We start from the raw sequence: 26,375 nt of genomic DNA on the forward strand, positions 1-26,375 counted from the left end.
TTTTTCAAAGGTACTTTAAAAAATACTGTCTCATTTACACATTATAGCAACCCAATGATGTAGACCAGGCAAGGACTTTTCCTGGCTCCCCTCCCAATCTCTGCCTTTTTCCAGATTAAGAAACTGGGGGTCGAAGATATAAGACAGCTTCCTAGCAACTCAGCTGTATTTAGTGGTACACATTGGGTCTACTGAGTCATGTTCCTATATGAAAATTTAAGTTTCATTCCACTGCCCAATGTTAAAGAGATGAAGACTAGATATAAACGGTGAGAAGAGAGTGATCCGATTGAAATATCTTCTAGGAGAAGGATGTGGGGATTCCTTTAGGTACATACACACTAGGAAGTGTTGCAAAATGTAGGAGAGAAACACACCTTTGGTAAATCAGTATGGTGTTTGGAGTCAAAGCAATCATAAAAAATAGCTGGTTTAGAACCTTCAGATAACAATAATTCTACTAGATGCTTTTAAGGGCACAAAATTCTTAACTCCAATAAGATCATGCTTTTCATCTATCAAATGAAGATAACAGCATCTACCTTGTAGGACTGATGAATAAATAACCTAATAGTGAATGTTTTGCATGAACATTATACTAAGTGTTTTATGTGTATTAATTGATTTATATTTCATAATAACCCTATTAGATAATTAATATAAAGCACTTAGCACAGTGCCTGTCATGTTGTAGGGTTCAGTTAATTTATTATATGAGATCCTTATTAATCCAAAAGAGCAGAGTCACATAGAGTATCCCCTACTCATGTGTGGTTATTTAAATTTAAATAATTAGTATTGACTAAACTTTAAAATTCTGCTCCTCAGTCTCACTAGCCACATTTCAAGTGTTCAATAGCCACACATGGCCAGTGATACCATATTGGACAACACAGATATAAAACATTGCCAACATTGCAGAAAAGTTCTATTGGGTAGTGCTGAATAAATGTTGACCCTATTGCAATGAAGATATGACTGGATCCTTGTTTTAACTTTCAAACAACATAGGTACCTTACTCTGTCTTAAAAAATAGGTATTTTAAAAAATATTATAAACATGTCATCTATCATGTGTAAAGACACTTTGGTTTCTTTATGTGTGAACTAGACATATAAAGTTTTGCTCATCTCCAGAATTTTCAAGTTGGCTCTTCTAATAATAGCCAATGATTCATACTGGTAGATTTGCATTCTATCTCCCAATTCTCTTAGGCCACATTGCAATCATGAGATGGCTTATGGCTCATAATCTGTTTTTATACCACAAAGGAAACTTTTCAAGGTCTAACTCTGTGAACTTGACTCCACTTACATATAAATATTTAGGTAGTATCATTCTAATATTTTCTGAGGTTCTAACAGGCTCTAAATCATGAATCCATGAGTTCATGAGTATTTACTGTATGCCAAACTGTGAGGATACATTAACATATGAGACCTAGGCAGCCTTAAAATTTTCAATATGATAAGGAAGATAAAATTCATGTATACAATAAATGAGGTATCTAGCATTTTTTAATGTCTATAATGTTATAAATAACTACATACAAGTAGTAAGTACCATATTCTAACAACTACTTGAACCAGCCACAGACATTTTAAAAATAAACCCAAATTAGAAAAGCACAATTACAGATCATGCTGTTTCTCAGGTGCCACTAAAAGTATGCTGAATAACAAAAGTGAGCATGCCAAAATAATGTGAAATGACAGCTCTTTGAAAAACTTGATTGAAAAATCTATTGGTGGGCTTTTTTCTCTTGTTTAATAAACTTTTCTACCTATCTAAAAAGAAAACTTTTAGCACATGTATCATAATATATAAAATAGTTACTAAAGTAAAGAGTTTAGGGGCACCTGGATGGCTCAGTCCAGTTAAGCATCCAACTCTTGATCTCAGCTCAGGTCATGATCTCAGGGTTGTGAGATCAATTCCTATGTGGGCTCCATGCTGAGTGGGAAGTCCACTTAAGATTCTCCGTCCCTCTCTTCTCCCCTCACTTACACCTGTGCACACTCTCTAAAAAAACAAACAAAAAACTATAATGTAAACAGTTCATATAATGTTTTTTTTTTCATTTAAAAGAAGTAGATGCTGTTTTAATCAAGTATCTGAAGTAATTTTTCATAAAATAATATTAAAATCAAATGTTGAAGGTTTCTGTTACATCATACACCCAAAATAACAATCTTCCTATATTCTAATTATTCAAGTCTTGGCTTCTAGGCTAAGGAGTAAATTTTGGCAGTAAAGAGCACTAATTCAGATTAAGCAAATAATCTTAGATTTAGACTCACAGAAATTGAAACAAACCAGAAGCAATGTGAACCACTTAGACCAATGAATAAATACATATGAAACAATAGTATGTTATTCCCTCTGTGTCTGATCTTTTACCTCTCCAGTCTCTGCTTTTGAGGTTTCTTTCTTATGGGATTCTGTTGATAACCAAAGCATCAATAAAAGTTTCAGGACATTTTCTCTGGCATAGCTTCCTATGAAATAAAAACTGAATTTAAATCTGTGAAGGATTATTTTCTGCCCGGGTAATCAATATTTCCCTCAATTCGCTCTCAAACGGACTCTTGTTGTATTAACTTCTTTTAAAAGAACTCAATCTACTACTCCATGACCCAGTTACAACTTGAGAAATAATTGACATGGGTCATAAATTCTATCTTCTGTGAATGGTCAGTATCCAAGATTATGAGTCACAAGTGTTCGGTGAGTCTAGTATTGGAGTTAATGGCTCATCCCTTGTTGAGAGCAGCATATTTCCAGATATCCACAGTCCTTTTTATTTACTCCTGGGAGAAGCAGGGAAAAAATAATCCATGAAATTCCCATCTTGCTTAAAAGCAAAACATCTGTAGGAGACCCAAGAGTGTTGCTGGCTAATTCACTAACATAAAAGCCTGTATTTCATCAGCTTTTCTCTCATTAAAAAATCAATATCAGCTATTATAGAAGGCTCCCAAAGAACACAGGGACCATTCACCCAGTTTAAAATGTTTATCACACCCATTATTATATCAGATATTTCCCAGAAGAAATCTTTCTAACTGTTCTATGTGGTGGCAAAGAGTGTCTGCTTCCCTAAGCATAACTATCAAAATAGCTTTGGACTTAGTAGGAGGAGAACAGAAGCTGAAAATTTACAAGTGTTCCTGTCCTAAAACAAGATGGGATCGGGAGAGAGACAAACCATAAGAGACTCTTAATCTCACAAAACAAATTGAAGGTTGCTGGGGGGTAAGGGGGTATGGAGAGGGTGGTTGGATTATGGACATTGGGGAGGGTATGTGCTATGGTGAGTGCTGTGAAATGTGTAAGCCTGATGGTTCATAGACCTGTACTCCTGGGGCAAATAATACATTATATGTTAATAAAAATATTTTTTTAAAAAAGGAACTTATCTGTTTATCACCTGTATCTGTTCATTACCTATACTAGCCTAGCCACTGTTTCCTTTTCTTATTGCTCCAATTAAAGTTATTACCCTAGGCTAAGAGGTACTTGAACCACATCTCTGTGAGTCAGAGAACTGACATGACTAAGTGGACCCCAGAATGAGGTTGTCCTTACTCTGATGGCAGGGTCACAATACTCAAAGTCTCCTCTCTCAACAGAGGCAAAGTTCGCACTTGTTACCTTTAATCAACCACATAACAAGGAGAGAACTGTGTTCATCTACTTTGAAGCCATCTGTACTTGGTAGTCGGTGTATAATGGGGGTGCGGGGAGAAGAAGTAGTAAGCATAGAGTGTACTTCCCAAGAAAATGTTTGATGGAGTTATAAGCAAGCAGGTGTGAATTCTGAGTATCCAGAGAAACCAGAAAGCAAAGCAATTCAGGCCTAGGTAAGTAGCCTCTTCATAGCAGATGGACTGTCAGAGTCTCTAGAACTCTAAGTACAAAACTGAAAAGATAAAGTCTAATTTAGACTGTAGTTGCTGCTGGGAATATACCTCTCTATGGTCTATTTTAAATTTAAAAGTTAGGGTTGAACTTGCTACTTCTAGGCTTTTAGTACCTTATAAGGCCAGACATTGTTTTCATTCATTCATTCATTCATTCACTCGCTCATTCATGCATGCATATACGTACTACTTCACAGACATTAAGTTCTATTTGCAAGGCTCCGTGCTTGGCAGTATTAAAAATTTAACATCAAATAACCCATTTCTTGTCCTCAAAGGACTTCAGAGTGAATGTAATAAACATATAAGTGAACAAAACAGTACTTGAAAGCGGTGCGACTGAGATTGCATTACTGTACAGAGAAAGCAGTAATTAAATCTTATCAAGAAAATCTGTGGTGCTTCAAGAAGAGAGACATATTTAAAGCTGCACTTTCAAAAGGAATTTCAATAGATAAGGAGGGAAAGGAAAGGAATCTTGGTTGAGAGAAACATTTAAGTATGTGTGGAAGCTCAAAGAGCATGCGTGTGACATGTGTTGGAAATAGAGGTAATCAAATGTACTAGTCTGTAGTACAAAGGAGACCTAGATAGCAATTGATGAAATGACAGATAACAGTTAGATTATAAAAGGCATTTATGACCAGAATGGGGATTTTGGACTTTGATAAATAGACACCTGAGAACCTCGAAGTTTCTTTGCTTTTAGTAAAGAGAGTACCATCATCTATCTTGGACTTAAAACAGATAACTCAAGTTATATAAGTAGAGAGAGAGGGATTAGAGAACTAGAAAAAGGCTATTCAAGTTATCTAAGCAAATGAAGACAAGGAGCTGAGTGAGGATGGTAATTCCAGTGGGAAAGAGAATGAATACAAGAGACTATTGAGGTGGTTTTTGCAGAATAATGTACTGACATTGGGAGTCAGGAAGAAGAGGGAATCAAAGAGGATATGGAGTTCTTGGTAGGTGGACAATGGTGGCAGTTTAAATGGTGCTGTGAAACAGGAAAAAGGAAATAGGAAAACAGGAAAAAGTTTATGGGAGAAGAGAATTTGCTCAAAATTAGATATCATGAATTTTGATCATCCATGAGGAGAAGCGCTTAACAACTTTCCAGGACTACCTGATCCATTTCATGGTTTTAATTACCATCTATATGTTAACGACTCCCAAATCTGTATTTACAGCTATATGCTTTAGATTCTACCCAGCCCTCCAAATATATCCAATTTATCACCCAACTTGACTTCTTACTTATCTTTAAAATCCAAAAGCTTATCTTTTTTCTTTATTCCTAAACATTCTCCTAGTTTAGTCTTTTATTTGGCCTCACTTTAAGACACTTTCCATAAATAACAATGATGATCTTTTAAAAACACAAATCAATTATTTTCATGCCCATTAAAAATACCAAAAGAGCTGTCTTGCCTTTAGGATAAAGTACAAAACTTTTATATTGCTAAAAGATCCTATCCTACTTACCTCTTTAGGCCCATCTCTTGACATCTTATGTTCTAGAAGCTCTTCTGGAATTCTTTTTGTGAACTAATGAAAGAGATGTCTTGCTCTCCTGGATACATCTATATATGCTGTTGCCTCTGCCTGGGTAGGGACAGTAGGAAAGGAAAACAGTTTCAAATCCATTTTTTTTCTCACTTGAACTTCATGAAGTCAATCACAATTTACCCATCCTTCCTAAACATACTCTCACTTTACCCTTTATTTTTAGCATTAATAGCATTGTTCTTAACTTCCCACTACAGTAAGAGTGCCTCTATTCCAGAGCAGGAAATAGTTTATCATCTTAGTCATAAAGGTACTGTTGACATTCTCCTCCTTCTCCTCCTTCTCCTCCTCCTCCTCATGCTCGTCCTCTTTCTTCTTCTTTTTCAAAGTTTAAATTTCAGAAAGATCTACTTTCTCTCAAAAAACATTTTCTTTATTTTTGCCTATAATTAAAAAAGTGTATTATCCCTTCAGTCTACATTATAATATAAACACAGTATGTTTCCAAAGGTTGGCAGGAAAAAAAATATATCTGAGACTTTGTATAATTCTATCTTTCCTTCTTTGCTTTAATAATTTTTAAAAGATTTTATTTATTTTTTTGAGAGAGAAAGTGAGCATGAGAGGGGAGAGGTCAGAGGGAGAAGCAGACTCCCCGCCAAGCAGGGAGCCCGATGTGGGACTCCATCCCGGGCCTCCAGGATCATGACCTGAGGCAAAGGCAGTTGCTTAACCAACTGAGTCACCCAGGTGCCCTCCTTTAATAATTTTTAACAAATGGAATCACCACTTAACTAGGAAAAATTGTGTTCTTATAGTATGAGTCACATAGTCATGAAAGAATGTAAGATTCTTTCATGAAACAGAGGGATGAGTTATATACTCTGTAATTATACACCATTTGATCTGGACACCTCACTTACACTTTTTGGGGGATTAAGTTTTTCTTCCTTCAAATGGGTATTACAATATAATTTTTATGTAACGATTTATAAGAATAAGCTTTTTCTTATTCATTAGCCATTTGATTGACGTAGAACATGTTAGGTATTCTTATCTCTACTTTTAAAAAGGAAATGGAGATTCAAAGAGCTTAAGAGACTTTTTTCATGATTATTCAGATTTTACATAGTAGGTCCAGAAATTCTGACACTAGAATCCTAATTATTCTACCGTCCAGGGCTGAATATGCCTCTTCTACAAGAAGACAAGGTGAGGATAATCTTACTATCATTCTTACTTCACTGGTTTATGAAGATCAAATTAAATTATTAATCTGCAAGCACTTTGACAACTTTATTGGTTCTTCTTATTACTGTTTTGTTGCTTTTGTTAGCAAGCACAAGGAGTTAAAAAAACATGAATTATATCCATTAATATTTACAAACTGAAAGACATTGTTATGTTAAGTTTAAGTTTATATGTATTTGTAGAATTAACCAAGTAAGCTTAACCAAACTTGACTAAGTAAGATTTGATTTACATTTATTCTGAATTTTTTGCTTTGGTTGTGTTTGCTTTGCTAAGATGCTACATGCAGGATTGCCTGAGCTGAGTGGAATCCAAGACCTGAAATACGTGTATAATAATCTTCGTCCACAAGACACAGAACTGGAAGCAACAAGTCATTTTACCAAGTAAGATTAGCTGTGAATGTATGAGTGTGCATATGCTCATGGGCACAGATACGGGTTTCACATTTGAGATGATTTCAGAATGAACAATCATTGGTATAAAGCTGTCATGTCTAGAACCAGCCTGTGTCTTCTTTCCCAGGGGATGGAAAGGGAGAAATGTGAATGTGGAGTGGAAGGCCTTAGTCAGTGTTTCTGTAGCATGCTATTGTTTGCTACCCAGCCTCTTCATCTAAAACACTGGTCAATAAGACATCACTAAAAAGAGCAAGGCTGACATAAATAAATTGGTTGTTCTACTTGAACTATGTCCAGGAAAACAATCTAGGAAAAGAGACTTAGGAAGAGATAAGGACTTGCTACTTTCATCTCTAAGACAATACAAATACTGGAATATTTGGTAACTAACTTCTATTTTTAATCTATTTTTTATTAAGCAAGTCTGGGAAAACACTAATGCACATCAAAGTAAGAGTCTGGGCAGAATACAGTGAATATTTATTGGACTCAAAATCATTGTAAAAAGGTAGTGCACTTGATAATAGAATATTCCTTTGAACTTCAATCTTTGAATGGATAGCATAATTGCTAGCAAATTTTAGGTACTCAATAAGTGTTAGCCACAATTATTACCATAGTAAATAGTTTAAGTAGAGAAATACAGTGCTCTTACCTATAACTTCTTAATATTGAATCTTATTTGAGTCTATTTTTAATTGCTCTGATACTTTTAACCAGAAATTTATTAATACAAATTATATTCTTTTTAATGGATGTATGCTTTGTCCTTCTGAGGAAAACAGTATTTACACTAAAATCTTTCCTACCCAATTATTACTTTTTCTCCCCCCACCCTTCCAGAATGTGTAGTGAGGACTCTCTATTACAATGAAGTAATGAGAATTAATTGGGACATCCTACATACTTGATGAATTTCACTTCTGCAAAGAATCTCTGTTTTGTGAACTCTAATTGATAAGCTGCAATTGTGAGCAAGTAGAAGCAATATGGCATAATTATAGAATACTAGAACTGGAAGTGCCCTTATTTATTCTGAAATGGATTCAAAGAGTTAAATGTCTTGCCCACAATTAAAGTAGTAGTAAGAAACAGAGCTAGGATTAGGACCCATTGCTAGGACTTTAATCCCCTGGTCTAGGGTTTTTCAACATTCAATACTGGAAACTATAAGATATCATTAAGGAACACCAGGCAGAGCCCTTGCCAAAAATATACTTTCCTGCTACCTAATTTGTTTCTGAAATTCTACCATTAGAGACTCTTTAGTGGAGTCTGGTAGGTTTTTTTGAGTCTTTAAAAATGCCTTTAATAGTAAAAGTTATCTCTGAAAGAAGCATTTGCTTGTGTCCACTTAGAAAGCTACATGTATAAGTTAATAATCATCTGTGGCCAAAGACACTACCTTGAAGATTTTTGTTAAGTATTTCAGATTCCTTGTTTTATGGATAAAGAACTCTCAAGTTGCCTCAACTAAAGGGGACGGAGGATTTGTGTGAGAAATCCCAGGGAAAGGCTGACAACCTGCCTCGGGAAGAGTAGAAGGTCTTCATTTCCAGAGTCTGGAATGTCCTTTGGAGTTCAAGACAGCTAGCTCTGGGATCTCACCAGCAGGCTTTCACTCTAGCTGCTCACCCCCAATCCAGTTAACTCCATCCTAAGTTTACATGGTACCAAAAATAGCCCCCTCAGTCTATTCCAGTAGAATCTGAGTGGGATGCCTTTCTTTAAAGTGAGATGCTGCACAACAGGCACAATGATTGATGTGTCAGTAGGAGCAGGTGGGGAGATAGAGGAGGAACATGGAGAGGTCCAGAAAAGGTAGAGCCTGGAAACATGTGATTAGGCTGAAGCCTGTGTTTGATGTGTCATTGTTTAGATAATTTACAAATAGTGCCTACTATCATTTAAAGCAAAGGAAAAAAGAAAAAAAACTATATATTGGAGGAAGAAAAACTCTTTCAGGCCTTGGCCACAGGAAAAATGTAGATAGGCTTTATCTGTCTGCCAGAGTTCGAACCCTCCACATTTCCTGACTTCAACTGATACATCCAGATCTGTAAAGAGAGAATATGGATGATTTAGATATGGATGAGCTTGCCTACGTTGACTTCCTAGTTAAGATATTGTGAACTAATATAGGAAGTAGATCTTAAGCCACTAATCTCCTGGCAGTGAGCTAGACCTCATTATCCTGCCTGCATATCTCTGCCAGGCCAATTTTCTCACTTTCAGATGTTATATAGTATGTTCTGTTAAACTTCTTCCTACAACTTTATGATAAAAAACTTGTTCTCCATTGCAGACTTGAAAAGCATCTAGTCAACTAAATGAGGGCACATCATTTCTCTGTTCAATAGCTGTCTTTGACTCGCCATTTCCTACCTCTTACTTTTCAGAACCTTATGATCTGATTGTTTTTATCAAGGTTTATCCACCCCACCTCCATAATTCCCAATGAGTCCTCTTCTGTGTAGGTAACTTTCTCAGTATACATTCATTCTTCTTTTGCCTGTTTAATGAATAAGAAGTGCTTCCAAGAAATCATAAAATTACTGGAATAGAGAGGGGAGTCGGATCTTACAGTTCTACCTATCCCTTGAGATCCTAGACCATTTGTACCTCATCCATGAAAGCTTCTCAGATTATTATAGTAGTAACTAGTCTTTTCTTCTACAATTCTACGGAACATGTACTATTTCCTGCTATACTTAATTTATTAGTAAATTACATGCTGTCTAGTATATCGCCCCAATATACTGGTTGGTTATACCAGTTTCTTCCAAGTAAAACAGGGGACATATTCCCATTTTTCCACTTTCAAAAATATCTGAATGTGAAACAAGTTTTATTCCCCTTAAGATACATTTAAAAGTTTAACAGAAAATGCAATGTAAACATCAAACATTAGGTGTATAAAAGTTATATAACAATGGTTAACATTTAACATGGTACTTCTTATGTGTCAGGCCCTGTTCTAAGTGCTTTTTATATGGTAACTTGTTTAATCATCAAAACACATCTGTGAGATAATATCATTTTAATGTATATTTTTAGATTAGGACATTGAGACCCCAGAGAGGTTAAGTAATTTGCCAAAGGATATAGCCAGCTGTAGACAGAACCACAATATGTATCCAGGGGGTTATGCTCCAGTGTGTGGGGTCTTAAATTCTATGCTTTGTAATCAAAACCATCTCTCTCATATGCAGGCTCTTGGGATAGGCTAGTTCATAATTCAGACCATAGTTTTCTAAAGTATCTTAGAGCCCAGTCTTGCTACAGTTTGAACAAAGTAGGTCTTTTCTCAAGCAATAATCCTCATATCCTGAATATCCCTAGCATCGATGGAGGACAGATGTCCCTTCCCAGTACTGTTATCTCTGAGCCATTTTGGGGGTTCATGTAGAGCACAAAATCAGCCATAATACCTATCTTGCTAAAATGTAACACAGAGGCTGCTGAGGGTGAGGGAAGGTTTCAGAGAAGGACATAGGCCTGTGGGACCACTCTGCCATTGGAAAGCCACAGGGAGTTGCCTTCCCTGAAGCCTCCTTAGCCCAAAAAGCCTCTTGGTGGTCTGGGGGATGTATGCATTGTCCCTTAGGCTGTGTTTAGCAGAACTCATAGAACAGGCGGATTAGCATATTGTATCTTTCCTGTAAATAGCTCCTTCTAATTCCCGTTAAGACCCACTTGTCACACATCACATGCTTGAGAAACTGTGATAAGGATTTGTGATTATCCTGAAGGACCAATAAAGAGCCAAGTGTCTTGCCTCGGAGCGTTGACCGCTTTGCTTTCTGCTCTCTTTGACAGCAAAGTTTGGAGTAATCTTTCATCTGTTGGTACAGGGATTGCTGGCCGTTCCTAGCATGCCATCACCAGGTGCCCCCTGGAAGTTTGATTTAAGTTCTGCTATAATTGCTGCCCTGGGGGACCACCATGGGGTAATGACTCAAAAACAGTCACTCTCTTTCCTTTTTCTGTTTTGGCCCTTTACCAGATGCCTTGAACCTCTCTCTCTGTTTTCCCCTTTTCTGCTCAGAGAAAGGAGATTTCTCTCACGGAAGCATGAGACTCACTCTCCCTTTAACTTCTAAGAGCCTGTCTCAGAAATATATTTTATCTTATAATCTCAATCACACACCTTTATTTTTAGATACGATTTAATGTGTTTTGAGTTTGCCTTTCCACCTGTTCTCTAAATTCCTTGGTTAGCAAATGTAAATCAAGTGCTGAGGATCTTTTCTATCACACACCCGGGGGGGAAGAACCTGTTATGGAGATTCAAGAAACCTCAATTAACCATGACTGTGATTCTTAACCATTTTTTTAAATTACTTAAAATTTTTACAACTGATTGTAGAATATCTCTTTTGTCAAAACTTAATGTATAGAGTGACTTTATAAAAGAAGCCTGAATAATTAAAAACAAGAGTAGAACTTCAAATGGCATGATCCACATGATTAAAATAAATGTTAGAAATTATGTGCACTTGTTTACTTTTCTATGTAAATAATATTGTTATCTTAAGCTGTGTTCTCTGACATCACATGGATTTCAGAACTTACGGAGGTACTTGAAGTGTAGACGTCAGTGCACATAATTTACTAAAAGAGAAATGAAGTTATGTAATGGATTTAGCATTAATGTTGGTACTTCAGCGAGTGCTATTAACTCTTTTAATATACTTATGAGTGCTCCTGTATATTTAAAGTCCTTGTTTTATTTTTTCTGATGGGCTGAAAATGCTTTATGCCACTGTTTATTCTGTTGTTACTACTAAGGTCGAAATAAAAATAAGATAAGAAAATCTGCCCTTCACCACCACCACCACCAAGCTCACAGATCTGGGTCATGAATGAGGACTAAGTCATCTGAGACACAGCATGTGTGGCTCCTTAAGTACCCTAGTCCCAGCTGCAGTATTAGCATTAAGAGGCTGCCCTCTTGACATTGTTTGAGACTTGAACGAAAGAAATGGCTTTTCCTGCCTCTCCAAGAGAGTACTCAATTTATGAACAATATAGGATCCTAACTTATTCTTGGGTATTCACAGTACAGGTTAAGAACTGATCATGAGAGTTTCTTAAGACACTGTACTCCACATGGCATTAAAAATTGTATTACAATTAATGGTATTTAGAGGAAAATGAGAATAAGAATAAAATTGGTTTACTGGCCACAAAGGTTTTTCAGAGGACTGCCAACTCCTCTCTCTGCTTCCCTACTTTTTTCTACTCACCTTATAGCCGAGTGCTGTTGAACAGGATCAAGAAAGTCTCATGACTCTGTTCCTGAAATTGATACTCTCATGTAATATCTCTGCAGAGCCCACTGCTAGGCAACAAAGGCAACGATCCATTAAAATGCTGTCCGAATGGGTTATTTTAGAATTTTCAATCACTTTCAAACCTTGGGTTAGCTGTCCTTAGAAACAGATAACCTATTTCACAGACCAGACTGGGATCATTAAGCATAAACTTCCCTGCCTACCTCCCTTCCCAGATACAGATCATGCTTTTCACTTCATCCATTTTCTGCTCCAAAAATGTGAGGGGAAATTTTCCATGTATTCCCAGATATTCCATTTGGCCGCCACACAGATTTTTTGGTTTAGTAAGTGTAAGATCTCCTGCCCTTCAGCTAAAACTGAAGACAACTTGAAGCAAAACACAAAACACCAAACTTAAATATATATATATATATATATATATATATATATATATATATATTTGCATTAGTGAGGTATTTTGGTAGCAAGAACCAGAGATTCTATCCGATATCCTTAGAGGAAAGGGTATATATATGGACTCAAACTATAACCTAACAAAGCTCAGAAACCTATGGGACCTGGCTAGTTTCCAGTGAAAACAAAGACCTAATACTCTGTTTACTCTACCTCTTTGCCCATTGGCCAGTATTTGCCAGTCTAAATTCTGAAGAGAGACAGTCTAATTGACTTAACTAGTTGCATTTGTCCCAAATGGACAGGATCCTTCACACAAAGCCATCATGGATTCTCTTGGCCATCCTTATATCTATCATGGGCCACCCTTGACAAAGAACAGCCTAGAGTTTATTCTCTGAACTTTGAGCTTTAGAGACAACAATCTTAGTTATGAGGGGCCACTCAAAAATGCAGAGGAGGCATGATGACTGTCCCACAAGAACAACTATAATACCACTGGAAATGTTGGTGACATCTGGAAAGAGTGCTCCTGGACTCTTCTTAACAGAGCCAGTCTGTGAGCCACCTACGGTGTGCAGACACTATGCCAGAACCTTCCAGTGTTTCTGTCATTCCTCCTTAGTTATTTTTCATGGCTACAGGGTGAGATGAGACTCTTTGTGCTCATATGTCTCAAAACACAGTTCATTGGCCTTTTGTCTGCTTCTCTTCAAAACTGAGAAAGAAAATATGGGTCAGGGATGCAGATCCCTGGATTCTTTCATCATTAAATTTTCTCGATGCTATTTTAGTACTTTGTAAATTGTTATCTCATGGATTATTGTACTCCCACAAATATGGGTCAAAGTTTTCCTTTGCCTTAGGTGAACCACTGATACCCACAGAAATAAATGCTCACAAGAAAAACAAACAAACAAAACAATAGAACCTGGAGGAATTAACAATCATGATGTCCAACTTCCCCTAAATTAGGAAAGCAAATTTCAAAGAAAAATGCAAATTCAAACATGCGGAAGTTTCCTTTTCATTGTGAAAGTCTCCCATCAAAAAAAAAAAAAAAAATCATAAAAATAAATCTGAACTAAATTGACTTTATAAATTACTTTTTAAACTGCAGGTATAATACCTTTTACAATACTGTATATCCTAAATTGCATGACCCAGTCACACTCATTACAATGTTGGATAGCTTGCTAGCTTTTCTAAATTTCCGCAATAGGAGAGTCTCTGTTTTGGGTTTATATATGGTACACTGAGAATTTGCCCTATTTCCCTAAATATCAAGTCATGATACACCTTAGCTATTAGCTTTTTTAAAAAGATATTTTAACTCTTCGGGAGACTATCAGTCTAAAGGTTAAGAGCATTTGGAAAGTTCAATGTACCCACCAACAGTGCCTGAAGTCATTAGGTACAAAAGATGAATAGTCCAGATGGCACTACTTCACAACAGCTGCTAACCCCACAACGGAGACTTCCATCAGCCTGTCCTCACTGGTGTTCCTGACCCTGTGAGTTACACACAACTAGACTAAAGTCATTTCTTATTTTTAAATATATTTTTTTCACATTTTAAAGATTTTTATTACCTTAATTATAGCACCATTTATCACTATTGATTTTTCTATATTATTGCATGTTAAGATTTATTTTCCTGCTTTGTGTAAGATTTCATTTTAATACCATCAATAAAATAAGCTGGCTTGGGGGGTGGTCAATGGGAATAGAAACCTGGAATATCATTTCACTGGCCTAATACTCACACATAATAAGACCAGTCCATCAAATTTTTCTAGTCTCTTTCTTCCATTTGCTCCGATTTGGTTGGTTTTTCTAAGTAGCCTCCCTAAGAAAGTAAAAGAATTACTTATTAATAGTCAAGACCATGGAGCCTAGAATTCTTGTTTGTATGCAGAGTTAGGTGCTTGTGATGACATTTACATAAGGCTCGCTAACCTTGTAGGTAAACTTTGAAGGCTTCAAACTTTAGCTTGGAAAACAGCAGTTTTTTTCACTTTTTGTTTTTTGGTGTTTTGTTTTTTTATTTTGTTCATTTGTTTGTTGTAAGCCAAGTTCTAAACAATGAAGAAAGAGAAAAAAAAAGAAAAAGAAGAAAGATAGATAAACCTAAAGCTGCCCCTTGTTTTAACCGTTACCTAATTTCTCTTTTCTGGATTTCAAGAGTTTACCACAAGTCATTTTCCAAAAAACCATAAATCTGCACGTTTGTTTTCTTTTGTATCCCGCTATCTGTAGTTTGCTACCTTTTGGGCTCATATATATTCATTTTTTTATTTATTTGATAGTAAGCTTTCTGAAATAATATTTTCATTATATTATTCTATTTCCAATTACTTTTCATATGTTATCTAATTCAATTCTACCAATAGTCCTGGGGGATCAGCATGGTTTAGCCGTCACCTATGTTTTATAGATGAAACAACTGAGTCTCCTGGAAGCTAATTGACTTTCTTGAGATCACGGGCAGAACTAATAAGTGAGTTCAATATAGAGCAAAATCGATTTCTTGCATAACACATGCTCTTTCTAGGACCTTAAGCAAAACCACATGGTAATTTTTCACAAAGTCAAAAATCCTACATGTGAAACTCCTAATGCTCTGATAATCTCAGAAAAATATAGATGTTTTTTAACTAATGTCTTCAGGTTAGGTGAAAGAATATGGTAAGAAAATATCCAAATATCTAAATGTTTAACAAGAAAATACCTAAATGCTTATAACGATGTATCTCAAATTAGGGTACCAGAACATCAAAGCCAGAAGGATTAACATGAGATATTCTTTCATAGTATCTATTTTATTTAAAGAGTTAGAACATGATGTTGGCTAACTGAACATTAAAAAAAAAGTTAGAACATGAAGCTTAAATTTTTGTGTTCGCACATGTATATACATGTGCAGCCAAGACCATCATCTCTTTTTCATGTCAGACAATCTTGAATTTTTAAAAATAAAAATGCACAGAGAGGAAATTTTTTTTATTACATGTCAAGGATTCATCAGCAATGATTATTCACTGAATTCACTTCATAATGGTATTGGTTTTTTGGTTAAAAAATATGGATTTGAATATTTATTGTTCCAGTATAAACTTAGAACAAAGTAGGAATTATCTTGGTAGCACACTTTACAGGCTTAAGTATGAGAAAGTGTTGGGCAGATATTTCAGAGATTTCAAATTCAACATTGAACTATTATTTTTCTTCATGGAATAAAAGAAATTGTGACAAAGTTATATTAAGTCATTGTTCCCTCTGAATTGTAAAAATGACTCACAAAGCTGGACACTCCATCACTAACTCCAATATAAAAAGAAAAAAAAAGTAATGTGTTTATCACACATGCCAAAATCAATACAACGAAAATGAAGTTTGGAGGTTAGATGAAGAAATTAGTTCATGGGGAGTATGAGTCACTTGAAACTCTTCTGTATATATATATGATAAAATTACAGAGTCAGTGGTAAAATAAGAATGTTCTTATGCAAATTCCTTCACAGATAAAGTCTTTTGAGAAATACTTCCCTCAGACTATTAAAGAGACTGACTAGTAAACCAGGTATCCTATCAAACCACAAAATGTTATAAACAACTTCAGCAATAGAAATAATGCCCTTGAAATTTCCATCCTGTTGCCTCAGAAACTTTCTCAACTGCCGTTCCACCTCTCCTCGGTGGTTATTCTGATATGGCTTACAAAGCAGCGAAAAATTTTTGCCTCTTACACTCACACATTAATATAAATGCGAGTTCAAAAAATATTACAACATTTAATCTGAGGAAGAAAAAAAAACCACTACTGTTCTCTGTCTGTATGTTGAACCTGATGTGGAAGATCAGACCTCCTGGATTCAACCGTTTTCCAAGACTGATAAACTCAATTGCTCATTCACACATATACATAGCCAGGAAACCTGTTAGTAGCAGTTGTTTCTAATGATAAGCAATTTAAAATATTTAGGTCATATGAAAAGGTGAATATGTTATGAAGCAGAATAAATTTTATACACATTTTTAAGATAGGATCTAAGGCTTAAGATTTTGTGGTTACTGTATAACCCTTTGGACTATGTTCCCTGACTATAAAAAATACTGTTAAATGTTTTCCTAAGGGTTGTTTTTATTTATTTTAGTGCCTTTATTCCTCCTAAGAATTGCATGCTAAATCTATTTGTTGGCTAAGTCAAAGTTGAAAGACTATTTGTTATAAATAATCTACAATGAGAGCAAAGAGTTGGGAATCAGATAAACATGAGCTGAAATTCTCGGTTACTACCTCTCAATGTCATCTTTGGTATTCAATTAACCTTTTTTGTTTTTTGTTTTTTGTTTTTTAAAATCTATTGCTGAAACAATTCTTTGCTTCCCTATAAGGATGAAAAGATTAACATAAGGCATTCAGTGCAGTCCTTGCCAAAGGATATATACTCCCTGAGGGCAGAAATCTGATTTCTGTCTACCTCTATGTTCCAGCACATAGAACAGTGCCTGGCAGGGAGTTAGAAGTGTTTATCAGAATGATCTGGAGGTTTTCTCTAAGAAATTTAAGATCTGGGTCCTTCCAACTGCTGCTCTGAACCTGTAATATGAGGATACTCCAAAATATAATCCTGCTGATGCTACCATTAAAATAAATCACAGGACTACCATCTGCATAAATCAGATCCTTGCAGAGGCCTGAAACCTACTACTCTCAGTCCCCGGTCCCAAACTGGGTTATATTTAACAGAGCTATTTTATCTGACCTGTTAAATCTGTCACCCATGAGATAGGAGACCGATTTAGGTGAAAGTCTACCCTAAGCTATAGGCTTATCATAAAAGTTCATCCTTCGCCTTGACTGTTAGACAATATAAGAGTAAGGCATGGACATAGCTGAGATTTTGTGAAGGTGAGTACATCGGAACTTAGGCCTTGGGGTTCACAGCTGATCTTCACGAGAAGTGAGTACATGCTGTCACCCTGGAGTTTCCACTTCAACACATGAAATATGTTCAGTAAATATTTGTTAAATGAATGAATGAATGGGTGAGTCTCCATAAATCATGATTAACATTGTACTCATACTACTATTATTATCTTCATTCTTTAAACTATGAATGAGAAAAGAAATTAATGTTTTATACTACACAATAAACCCATAAATTCATAAAGTCAAAGAGTATCTTTAGAAACATGAACACTGTGGAAATGAATAATGATCAGAGTCATATTTTAACTTTCTTAGCAAATTTTGGCTTAAATCGGTGTATATTAATGGAAAATTTGGGAATTTATTTTAAAGAGTCTAATACCAGAACAAGATAAATGGGTTTGAAGCTTTATAAAATTGAGGAGAAAATTATTAAACATTATTGAACTACATTGTTAACACTGAAGACATGGCAGATCAGTCTTAAAAAAGGCATTGCAGGGCACCTGGGTGGCTCAGTGGGTTGAAGCCTCTGCCTTTGGCTCAGGTCGTGATCCCAGGGTCCTGGGATTGAGCCCCACATCAGGCTCTCTGCTCAGCAAGGAGCCTGCTTCCTCTTCTCTCTCTGCCTGCCTCTCTGCCTACTTGTGATCTCTGTCTATCAAATAAATAAAAAATCTTAAAAAAAAAAAAGCCATTGCATGATAACTTTGATAAATGCCAACCCAGAAAAGTAGTATTTAATTATATTCAACATCCATTCCTCTTAGAAAATTTTAGTTAGCTCAAATAGAAGGAAACTTAGATAAACATCATACTTTTAAAAGTGGAAGATTATAAGCATTCCCATTAATGTCAGGAAAAAAGATAATAATGCCTTTATATTGATAAGTAAACCCCTATGTTTAAGTTTCATTATATTGTTATTTTCCATTTGAATAAGACAACAAATAAAATAATCCTAGTGAATCAAAAAAATGGAATAAAAAGAATTCAGGATCCTGGGATTGAGCCCCGCATTGTGCTCTCTGCTTGGCAGGGAGCATGCTTCCCCCCGCTCTCTCTCTCTGCCTGCCTCTCTGCCTACTTGTGATCTCTGTCTGTCAAATAAATAAATAAAATCTTTTTAAAAAGAAAATAAATTTAAAAAAAACAATAAAAAAAAGTTAAAAATAGAACAACCTTATAACCCAGCAATTGGACTACCAAGTATTAATCCAAAGGATACAAAAATGCTAATTCACAGTGGCACAGGCATCCCATTGTTTATATCAGCACTATTAACAATACCCAAGTTATAGAAAGAGCCCAAATGTACATGAATGGATAAAGAAGATGTGGCATGTATATATATACATATATACATATATACATATATATATGTATATATATTCAAAAAGAATGAAATCTTGCCATTTGGCACAATGTAGATGGAACTAGAGTGTATTATGCTAAACAAAATAGGTCAGAAAGACAAATATATGATTTTAATCATGTGGAGTTTAAGAAACAAAACAGATGACCATAGGGAAAGGGAAAGAAAAATAAAATAAGATAAAAACAAAGAGGGAAGCAAACCATAAGAGACACTTAGGAAACAAACAGATTTGCTAGAGAGGTGTTGGGTAAGGATATGGGCTACATGGGGAATGAGCATTAAGGAAGGCATTGGTTGGGAGCATTTGATGAGCACTGGGGGTTATATGTAAGTGATGAATCACTAAATTCCACTCCTGACACCAACACCACACTGTATGTTAACTAATTTGAATTTAAATAAAATAATAAAAGTAGAATATGTTTGGGAGATTAGAGGACCTAAAATAGTGAAAAAAAATATCTAAAGAATTAAAAGATAAAAGAGCTTGTGGATTTCAAGACTTATTATAAGTTCCAATTTTTGAGTAAGTGTAGTGTTGACACAGAAATGGACAAATGACAAGTGAAACACAATGAAGAAGCCAGAAGCAGGCCTAGGCATATACAGAGAGGCTTAGTATTGGACAAAATTGAATCCGTAAGGAAAAAATAGTCTTTGCACTAAAAAAATCGGTTAGATTTATGAGTGTACATCTATACTTTCAGATATTGTGTGGTCATTTCAAAAATAGGTCTAAGTCTGTGTTCTGAATTAGAAAGATTGTTCATTCAACAGATATTTTGGGGCCACTTACTATGTACCATTTACTCTAAAATGTTTCTTCCAAAATGTATTGCTAAGTTAAAACAGCAGATTAAAACACTCTAAATTGTGATTTTTGACTCCTGTCTTTTTTACTTCTATCTCACACAACATCACAGTCCTTACAAAATGGCGCTCTTTTTGTCTGTCTAATTCCATTCTTCCTTTCCTCACTGTATCAGCCATTCTTTGCCATCTGCCAAATGCCAGTCACCCATCCACCTCTGAGTTTCTAGACTAGCTGTTGTTTCTGCTTCAAATGTCCTCCATCAGAAATCCCCATGGCCTACAATTTTGACAAATCAAGATCTGTGTCCAATCATTCAACTCTCTTTTCAGTGAGATGACCCATTGCAACACCGTTACCTACCTTTTATTCCCTCTCTACAATTTCTAGCTTAGTGTTCTTTATAGCATATATTACTTTCTCAAATCCTTTATTTTTAAGTGTTTATTTCACTATTGTCTGAATTTCACATTATATAAACTCTATAAAGGGAGAAATTATAAACTCTATAAAGGGAGCTATATCCCAATACTAGAATAGCCCCTGGCATGTAGTAGGAGTAAAGATACTGTATATATATGCCCCTATCTATTTGTTTGCACAAATGTAGAAGAAAGCTAAAAAAAATGTATCAAATTGAAAAAAAAATCAAATTGTTTCTAGTGGTTATTTCTGGGGGAGAGTGGTACTGGAGGAAGGATGAAGGGAACCTTTCCCATTTTACTTCATATTTTACTGTGTTGCTTGAATTATATTTTATAACAAGTCAAAGTTTTTTAATGTTCCTGAATCTCTTCCAAGTAAAACAGACATAAGAGATAGGGTAACAAAACTCAAAAACTATGGGCAATATCTACAACAAAACTATGCAAGAAAGTATTCCCAAGAACCTTAAAATATAAGCAGGTAGGACAAACCATTCAGTTATAAGATCTGTATATCAGCATGTCATGGGAAGAAGCTAAAGAAGCAATAGATCATCTGACTGACCTGAGTACAGGATCCAAAGACCCCACAGGTACTCACTGGAAAGCTGAGCAGACCAATCTCTAATAGCAGCTAAAACTGGGAAGCATTTTTATACATTCCAGTTCACTGGGATGGGCAAGGGTTTCTGTGGCAGATCTGAAAATGTCAGAGCACTTTATGAGCTTTCAAAGGTAACTGGAGCTTCCTTTCAGGAAAAAGTCCTACACTAAAGAGAAACTGCTAGATGTATATTCCAAGATGAGACGAGAAAGATCATAGGAGAAAAGGAAAACCAAAGTCCAGAAAAAACTGGGGGCGAGGGGTTAAGGAAAAGAATCATATCTCAGAAAATATGAAATGACATTTTTTATCACTGTGTTATAACAAAAGAAAAGGGACCCTCAAAGACCTTTTACTCCTTACTGAAATTTCAGGAGTGCAAATTTCATATTAAAATAACCAAGCAAATGGATCATGTTTGACTGTCATACAAAATTACAATGAGAAATAAGGAAATAAGATGTAAAACAAAATCCCTACAATGAAGTATGCCAGAAAGACATTCCCACCAAAGGAAGAAATTGTATCTTTATATTTCAAATTGAGATAAAAGCAATCAAGGCAACGATAAAGACATGAAAGAAAAATATATATCACAATTAGAAAAACTCAAGAAATGAGGTGATGGAACCCAAGAAAGAAAGAAAAGTAAAAGAAAACATAATTCTTTAAATTTCATTTTTCTGCTTTTATTTAATACCAGTTAGTAAAATACATTTAATAATAGTTGCAGGTCATACAGTGTAATGTTAGTTAATTTATAGCGAATCAACACTTCCATACGATACCTGGTGCCCATCACAAGGGCACACCTTAATCCGCATCACTTATTTAACCCATCCCCCCATCCACCTCCCTTCTGGTAACTGTCAGATTGTTCTCTATAGTTAAGACTGTTTCTTGGGATGCCTCTCTCTCTCTCTTTTCCCCTTTGCTTGTTTCTTAAATTCTATATATGAGTGAAATCGTATGGCATTTATCATTCTCTGACTGACTTGTTTTTCCTAACTTAATAGTTTCTAGCTCCATCTGTCATTGCAATTGACAAGATTTCATTCTTTTTTAATGGCTGAATAATACTCTGTTGTATATACCACATTCATCAGTCAATGGACATTTGGGCTCTTTCCATAATTTGGTTATTGTAGATAATGTTGCCATAAACACTGAGATGCATGTATCATTTCAGTTGGTATCTTTGTATTCTTTGAGTAAATACCCCGTAGTGTAATTTCTGGGCCATAGGGTAGTTCTATTTTTAACTTTTTAAAGAGCCTCCATACTGTTTTCCACAGTGGCTGCACCAGCTTGCATTCCTACCAACAGTGCAAGAAGATTCCCCTTTCTCCACATCCTCCCTAATGTCTGTTGTTCTTTGTGTTGTTGATTTTAGACATTCTGACAGATGGGAGGTGATATTTCTCTCTAATTTTGGTTTGCATTTCCCTAGTGATCAGTGATGTTGAGCATCTTTCCATGTGTCTATTGGCCAAATGTATGCATTCTTTGAAAAATGTCTCTTCATGTCTTCTGTCCATTTTTAAAATGGGTTATTTGGGTTTTGGGTGTTGAGTTTTATAAGCTCTTTATACAGCTTTGGATACTAACCCTTTATTAGATATGTCATTTGCAAATATTTTCTCCCATTTCATAGGTTGCCTTATACTTTTACTGATTATTTGCTTTGCTGTGTAGAAGATTTTTATTTTGATGAAGTGCAAATAGTTTATTTTTGCTTTTGTTTCCCTCACCTCAAGAGACAGATTTAGAAAGTAGTTGCTATAGCCAGTGTCAGAGAAGTTACTGCCTGTGTTTTTTTCCAGGATTTTTATGGTGTCAGGTTCTCACATTTAGGCCTTTGATCCATTTTGAGTTTATTTTTGTGTATAGTTTAAGAAGGTGGTCCAGTTTCATTCTTTTGCATATTGCTGTCCAGTCTTCCCAACACCATGCGTTGAAGAGACTTTTTCCCTTTGGATATTCTTTCCTGCTTTGTCAAAGATTAATTGGCCATATAGTTGTGGGTTCATTTCTGGGAAAAGAAAACAATTTTAAAAGCAAACCAGAAGGAACACAGAATAAACATGACAATATAACAGATGCCTCCGGAGAAAAAAAGGAACAAAAGGAGGACTTTTAAGTAAAAGCAATGAAAAGCCAGCATATATATACATAATGAAATTTCCTGAAATAGAAAACCAAAGTAATATATTAAAATGGTATCACAACTAAATTATTTATTTAGTATTTTTTTAAAATTTATTTACTTATTTTAGAGAGACAGAAACAGTGCAGTGTTGGAAGGGGACAGAGGGAGAGGGAGAAAGAGAATCTCAAGCAGGATCCATGCTGCGCAGGGCTTGACCTTAGGACCCTGAGATCATGACCTGAGCCAAAATTAAGACTCAGATGTTTAACTGACAGAGCCACCCAGATGGCCCTTTATTTAGTACTTTAATAAATACTAGGACCATAATTACATTTTCTGAAGTCAAAGGGCTTGAAATTACATTAAAACACATTGAATATTTGGCAAAATTACCTAGAATAACCAACATGAAACATATTTTAGAAACCTATTGGACTTTGAAGAAAAAGAAACTTTCTTCAAGCATCCAGGTAAAAAGACCAAATTATTTATAAGAGAAAGAAGTTCAGTATGTTATCAGTTTGGGATACTAATTCTTTATTTATTTATTTATTTTTAAAGGTTTTGTTTATTTGTTATCCTGGGACTCTAGGATCTTGATCTGAGCCGAAGACAGTCGCTTAACCAACTGAGCCACCCAGGCGCCCTGGGATACTAATTCTTTATTCCAAAAGAAAATGGAATGATGTTTTAATGGCACTCAAAAAAGGAAATGTAAGGGCTGCCTGGGTAGTTCAGTCAGTTAAACATCTGCCCTCAGCTCAGGTCATGATCTCAGGGTCCTGGGACAGAGACCTATGTCAGGCTCCCTGCTCAGCAGGGAATCTGCTTGTCCCTCCAATCCCACCTCCCCATCCTCCCCACCCCCAGCTGCTTGTGCTCTCACTCCCAAATAAATAAATAAATAAAATCTTTTGTTAAAGAAAAGAGAGAAATATGAGCCAAGGATGATGTATCCAGCCAAATGATTTTCAAATCAGTCCATAAACTATTGTCAACACCCAAAATTCAGGAACATATTTCTTTGAGCAATTTCTGAGGAATTTACTAGAGAATGAGCTTCACGTAGTCAAAATGACAAAGATGCAGACATAATGCCTGGTAGAAAATTTAAGATTCAGTGCTAGAAGAGAGACTTTGTAGTATGTATAGTACAGATATTATAAAATGTAGATACAATAGCTCTATAAAAAAATGGAAGTGGAAAAGGAAGCACATATGAAGAACAGAATAAGGACACCATTTGCTTTATAATATTAACTGGGATCAAAAGGACAACACTGCAAATCAGATACTGAAGAAGAAGGTACAGAGGAGATAAAGAACATTATATGAAGACATTTATATCATTAGAACATAATTGAAAACCTCAAATACAAGAAATAAAAAAGACTTTAAAAAGCAGAAACACATCAAAACCAAACCAAAGAAAAATAAAATAAAAAAGCTATAAAAGTTAAACCATATATTTTTAAATATTTAAATATGGGGAAGAGAAGGAATAATACAGAGATTACAAGGATAGGTGCTCAGTTTCTTGAAATATACATTGCTCTATAGTTTTAATTTCTGGAATTATTTAAATACTTTAAATAATTATAAACTAAAATTAAATTTTAAATGAGTCATTTCTAAAAATAGTTTTACCTAAATATAAGGTAAAATATAAAATTTCTAAAAGTCATTTCTAAAAATAGTTTTACCTAAAATAAGGTAAAATATAAAATTACAATTAGTTTTCTATTTCATCACATGGTTTTCTTTTATATCTGATAACAATTCAAGACGTGGACTTGGGGTTTCTAAAAATAACGTTTAATAGTTGGGCTCCGAATAAACAGACATGGTTCTTGAGGTTTTCCTCCACTTTTAACAAACACAAGAAAACAAATCTTAAATAAAATGAGTCAATTCAGGGAAATGTTACTCACTATCTTTTCTTTTTCATTTCCTTAGGAAAATAAAGGAAAGTCTGGAGTGCTTCCCTGTTAAGTTAAATAACTTGATCCATACACTTGCACAAATGACAGCCATAAACCCTGCTAAATCTACTTCACCGACTTTGCCCCAGGAATCCTGTATGCTGAATGTAACCAGGTCACTTCAAAGAGCGACAATTTTAGGGTTCAGCAAGAAAACTAGTCATGTAAGTCTCAACTCTGTTATTTTGACTTAAGTATCATTTGACTTCATCTCAGACTTCCCTTCACTATGCTACACATCCTTCCTTATATCATAATTTTTTTTTACTATGCAAATGAAAAATCAGTGACAGCTTGAGCAGAAGTGCCATTAAAAGAGAATGTTCTAAGGAGAAATCATAACAACCAGAGCTATTAGTAGAGAACCATCAAAGAGAACAGTTCCTGCCCTGTGGTAGACTATAAATCAAGAGCTAATTAAAATGTCCACATGAAAAAAAAAAAAAAGAGCAGAAATTAGGCAGTCTGTTCCCAGCACATAAGATTACGATATTTTTGTATACTGTATTTATAGGTAATTTTGCCTTTACAAATTGCATCTCTTAGCTCTTGCGATGGCTTTTTGCAGAAAGGTTCTTGCTTTGTTTAGCTCACATGAAACCAGATTTTAAAGTGTATCACAGGTTGATAATGCCACCTTTTGATTTTTGTCTGTTTATTTTCTGCAGCTGTATCTAATCCGGGTGACACACAGTAACAATGAAACAAGCCTGACAGAAAAATCATTTGACCAGTTTTCAAAACTTCACAGCCAACTTCAGAAGCAGTTTGCATCATTGACTCTCCCAGAGTAAGGACTATCCTCCCCAGTGTTTTGCCTGCAGTACTTGTCCTTGAACATGAGGAAAAATTATGGTTATGGGGTTTTCTATTTGTGAGCAACACAGCATTCTGACTCCAATGCCATTGAACCTATCCCAGCAGAGTCTATATTGCTCCCAGAGTAAAGAACCTTTGTCTCATAAAACAGAACAAGGTTTGCAATTTCTCTGTTTGCTTCAAGCCATTGATTTTGTAGACAGACAAATCCAGAAGCGATTTAATTTTTCATCAGTTACCAGGAAAATTGTTTTATTTGCCTGTTTTAAATAAAATTGAAATTGAAAATGCAGAACTAAATTGGATATATCTACTCTTTCAACAAATAACTACAGTAAAAAGTGCTGATATATTTATTTCCTGTACCAGAAAACAATTCATTAATATCAGTTAGTATGTAAGTAAAATTTACTAATACCAACTCACTTTGTTGTGAATTATTAACTTTGACTTGGATTATCTAAATTTAATTTGTTGTTATGTTCGTTGTCAA

The 26,375-nt window shown here is 35.2% G+C and overlaps 1 protein-coding gene across 2 annotated transcripts in view; it reads left to right on the forward strand.

The window, feature by feature from the left end:
• LOC111142170 (phosphatidylinositol-4-phosphate 3-kinase catalytic subunit type 2 gamma) overlaps positions 1–26,375 on the forward strand; it is a 338,397-nt gene that overhangs the window by 244,157 nt on the left and 67,865 nt on the right. For both annotated transcript variants that reach the window (XM_022495171.1, XM_022495170.1), the window contains 3 exons: positions 6,961–7,070; positions 25,038–25,227; positions 25,732–25,853. In XM_022495171.1, the coding sequence (XP_022350879.1) occupies positions 6,961–7,070; positions 25,038–25,227; positions 25,732–25,853 (422 nt within the window). The remainder of the gene's footprint in view (positions 1–6,960; positions 7,071–25,037; positions 25,228–25,731; positions 25,854–26,375) is intronic.

Source organism: Enhydra lutris, unplaced genomic scaffold (genome assembly GCF_002288905.1).
Source record: "Enhydra lutris kenyoni isolate GAN:26980312 unplaced genomic scaffold, ASM228890v2 scaffoldscaffold7, whole genome shotgun sequence".
Lineage (NCBI taxonomy): Eukaryota > Metazoa > Chordata > Mammalia > Carnivora > Mustelidae > Enhydra > Enhydra lutris.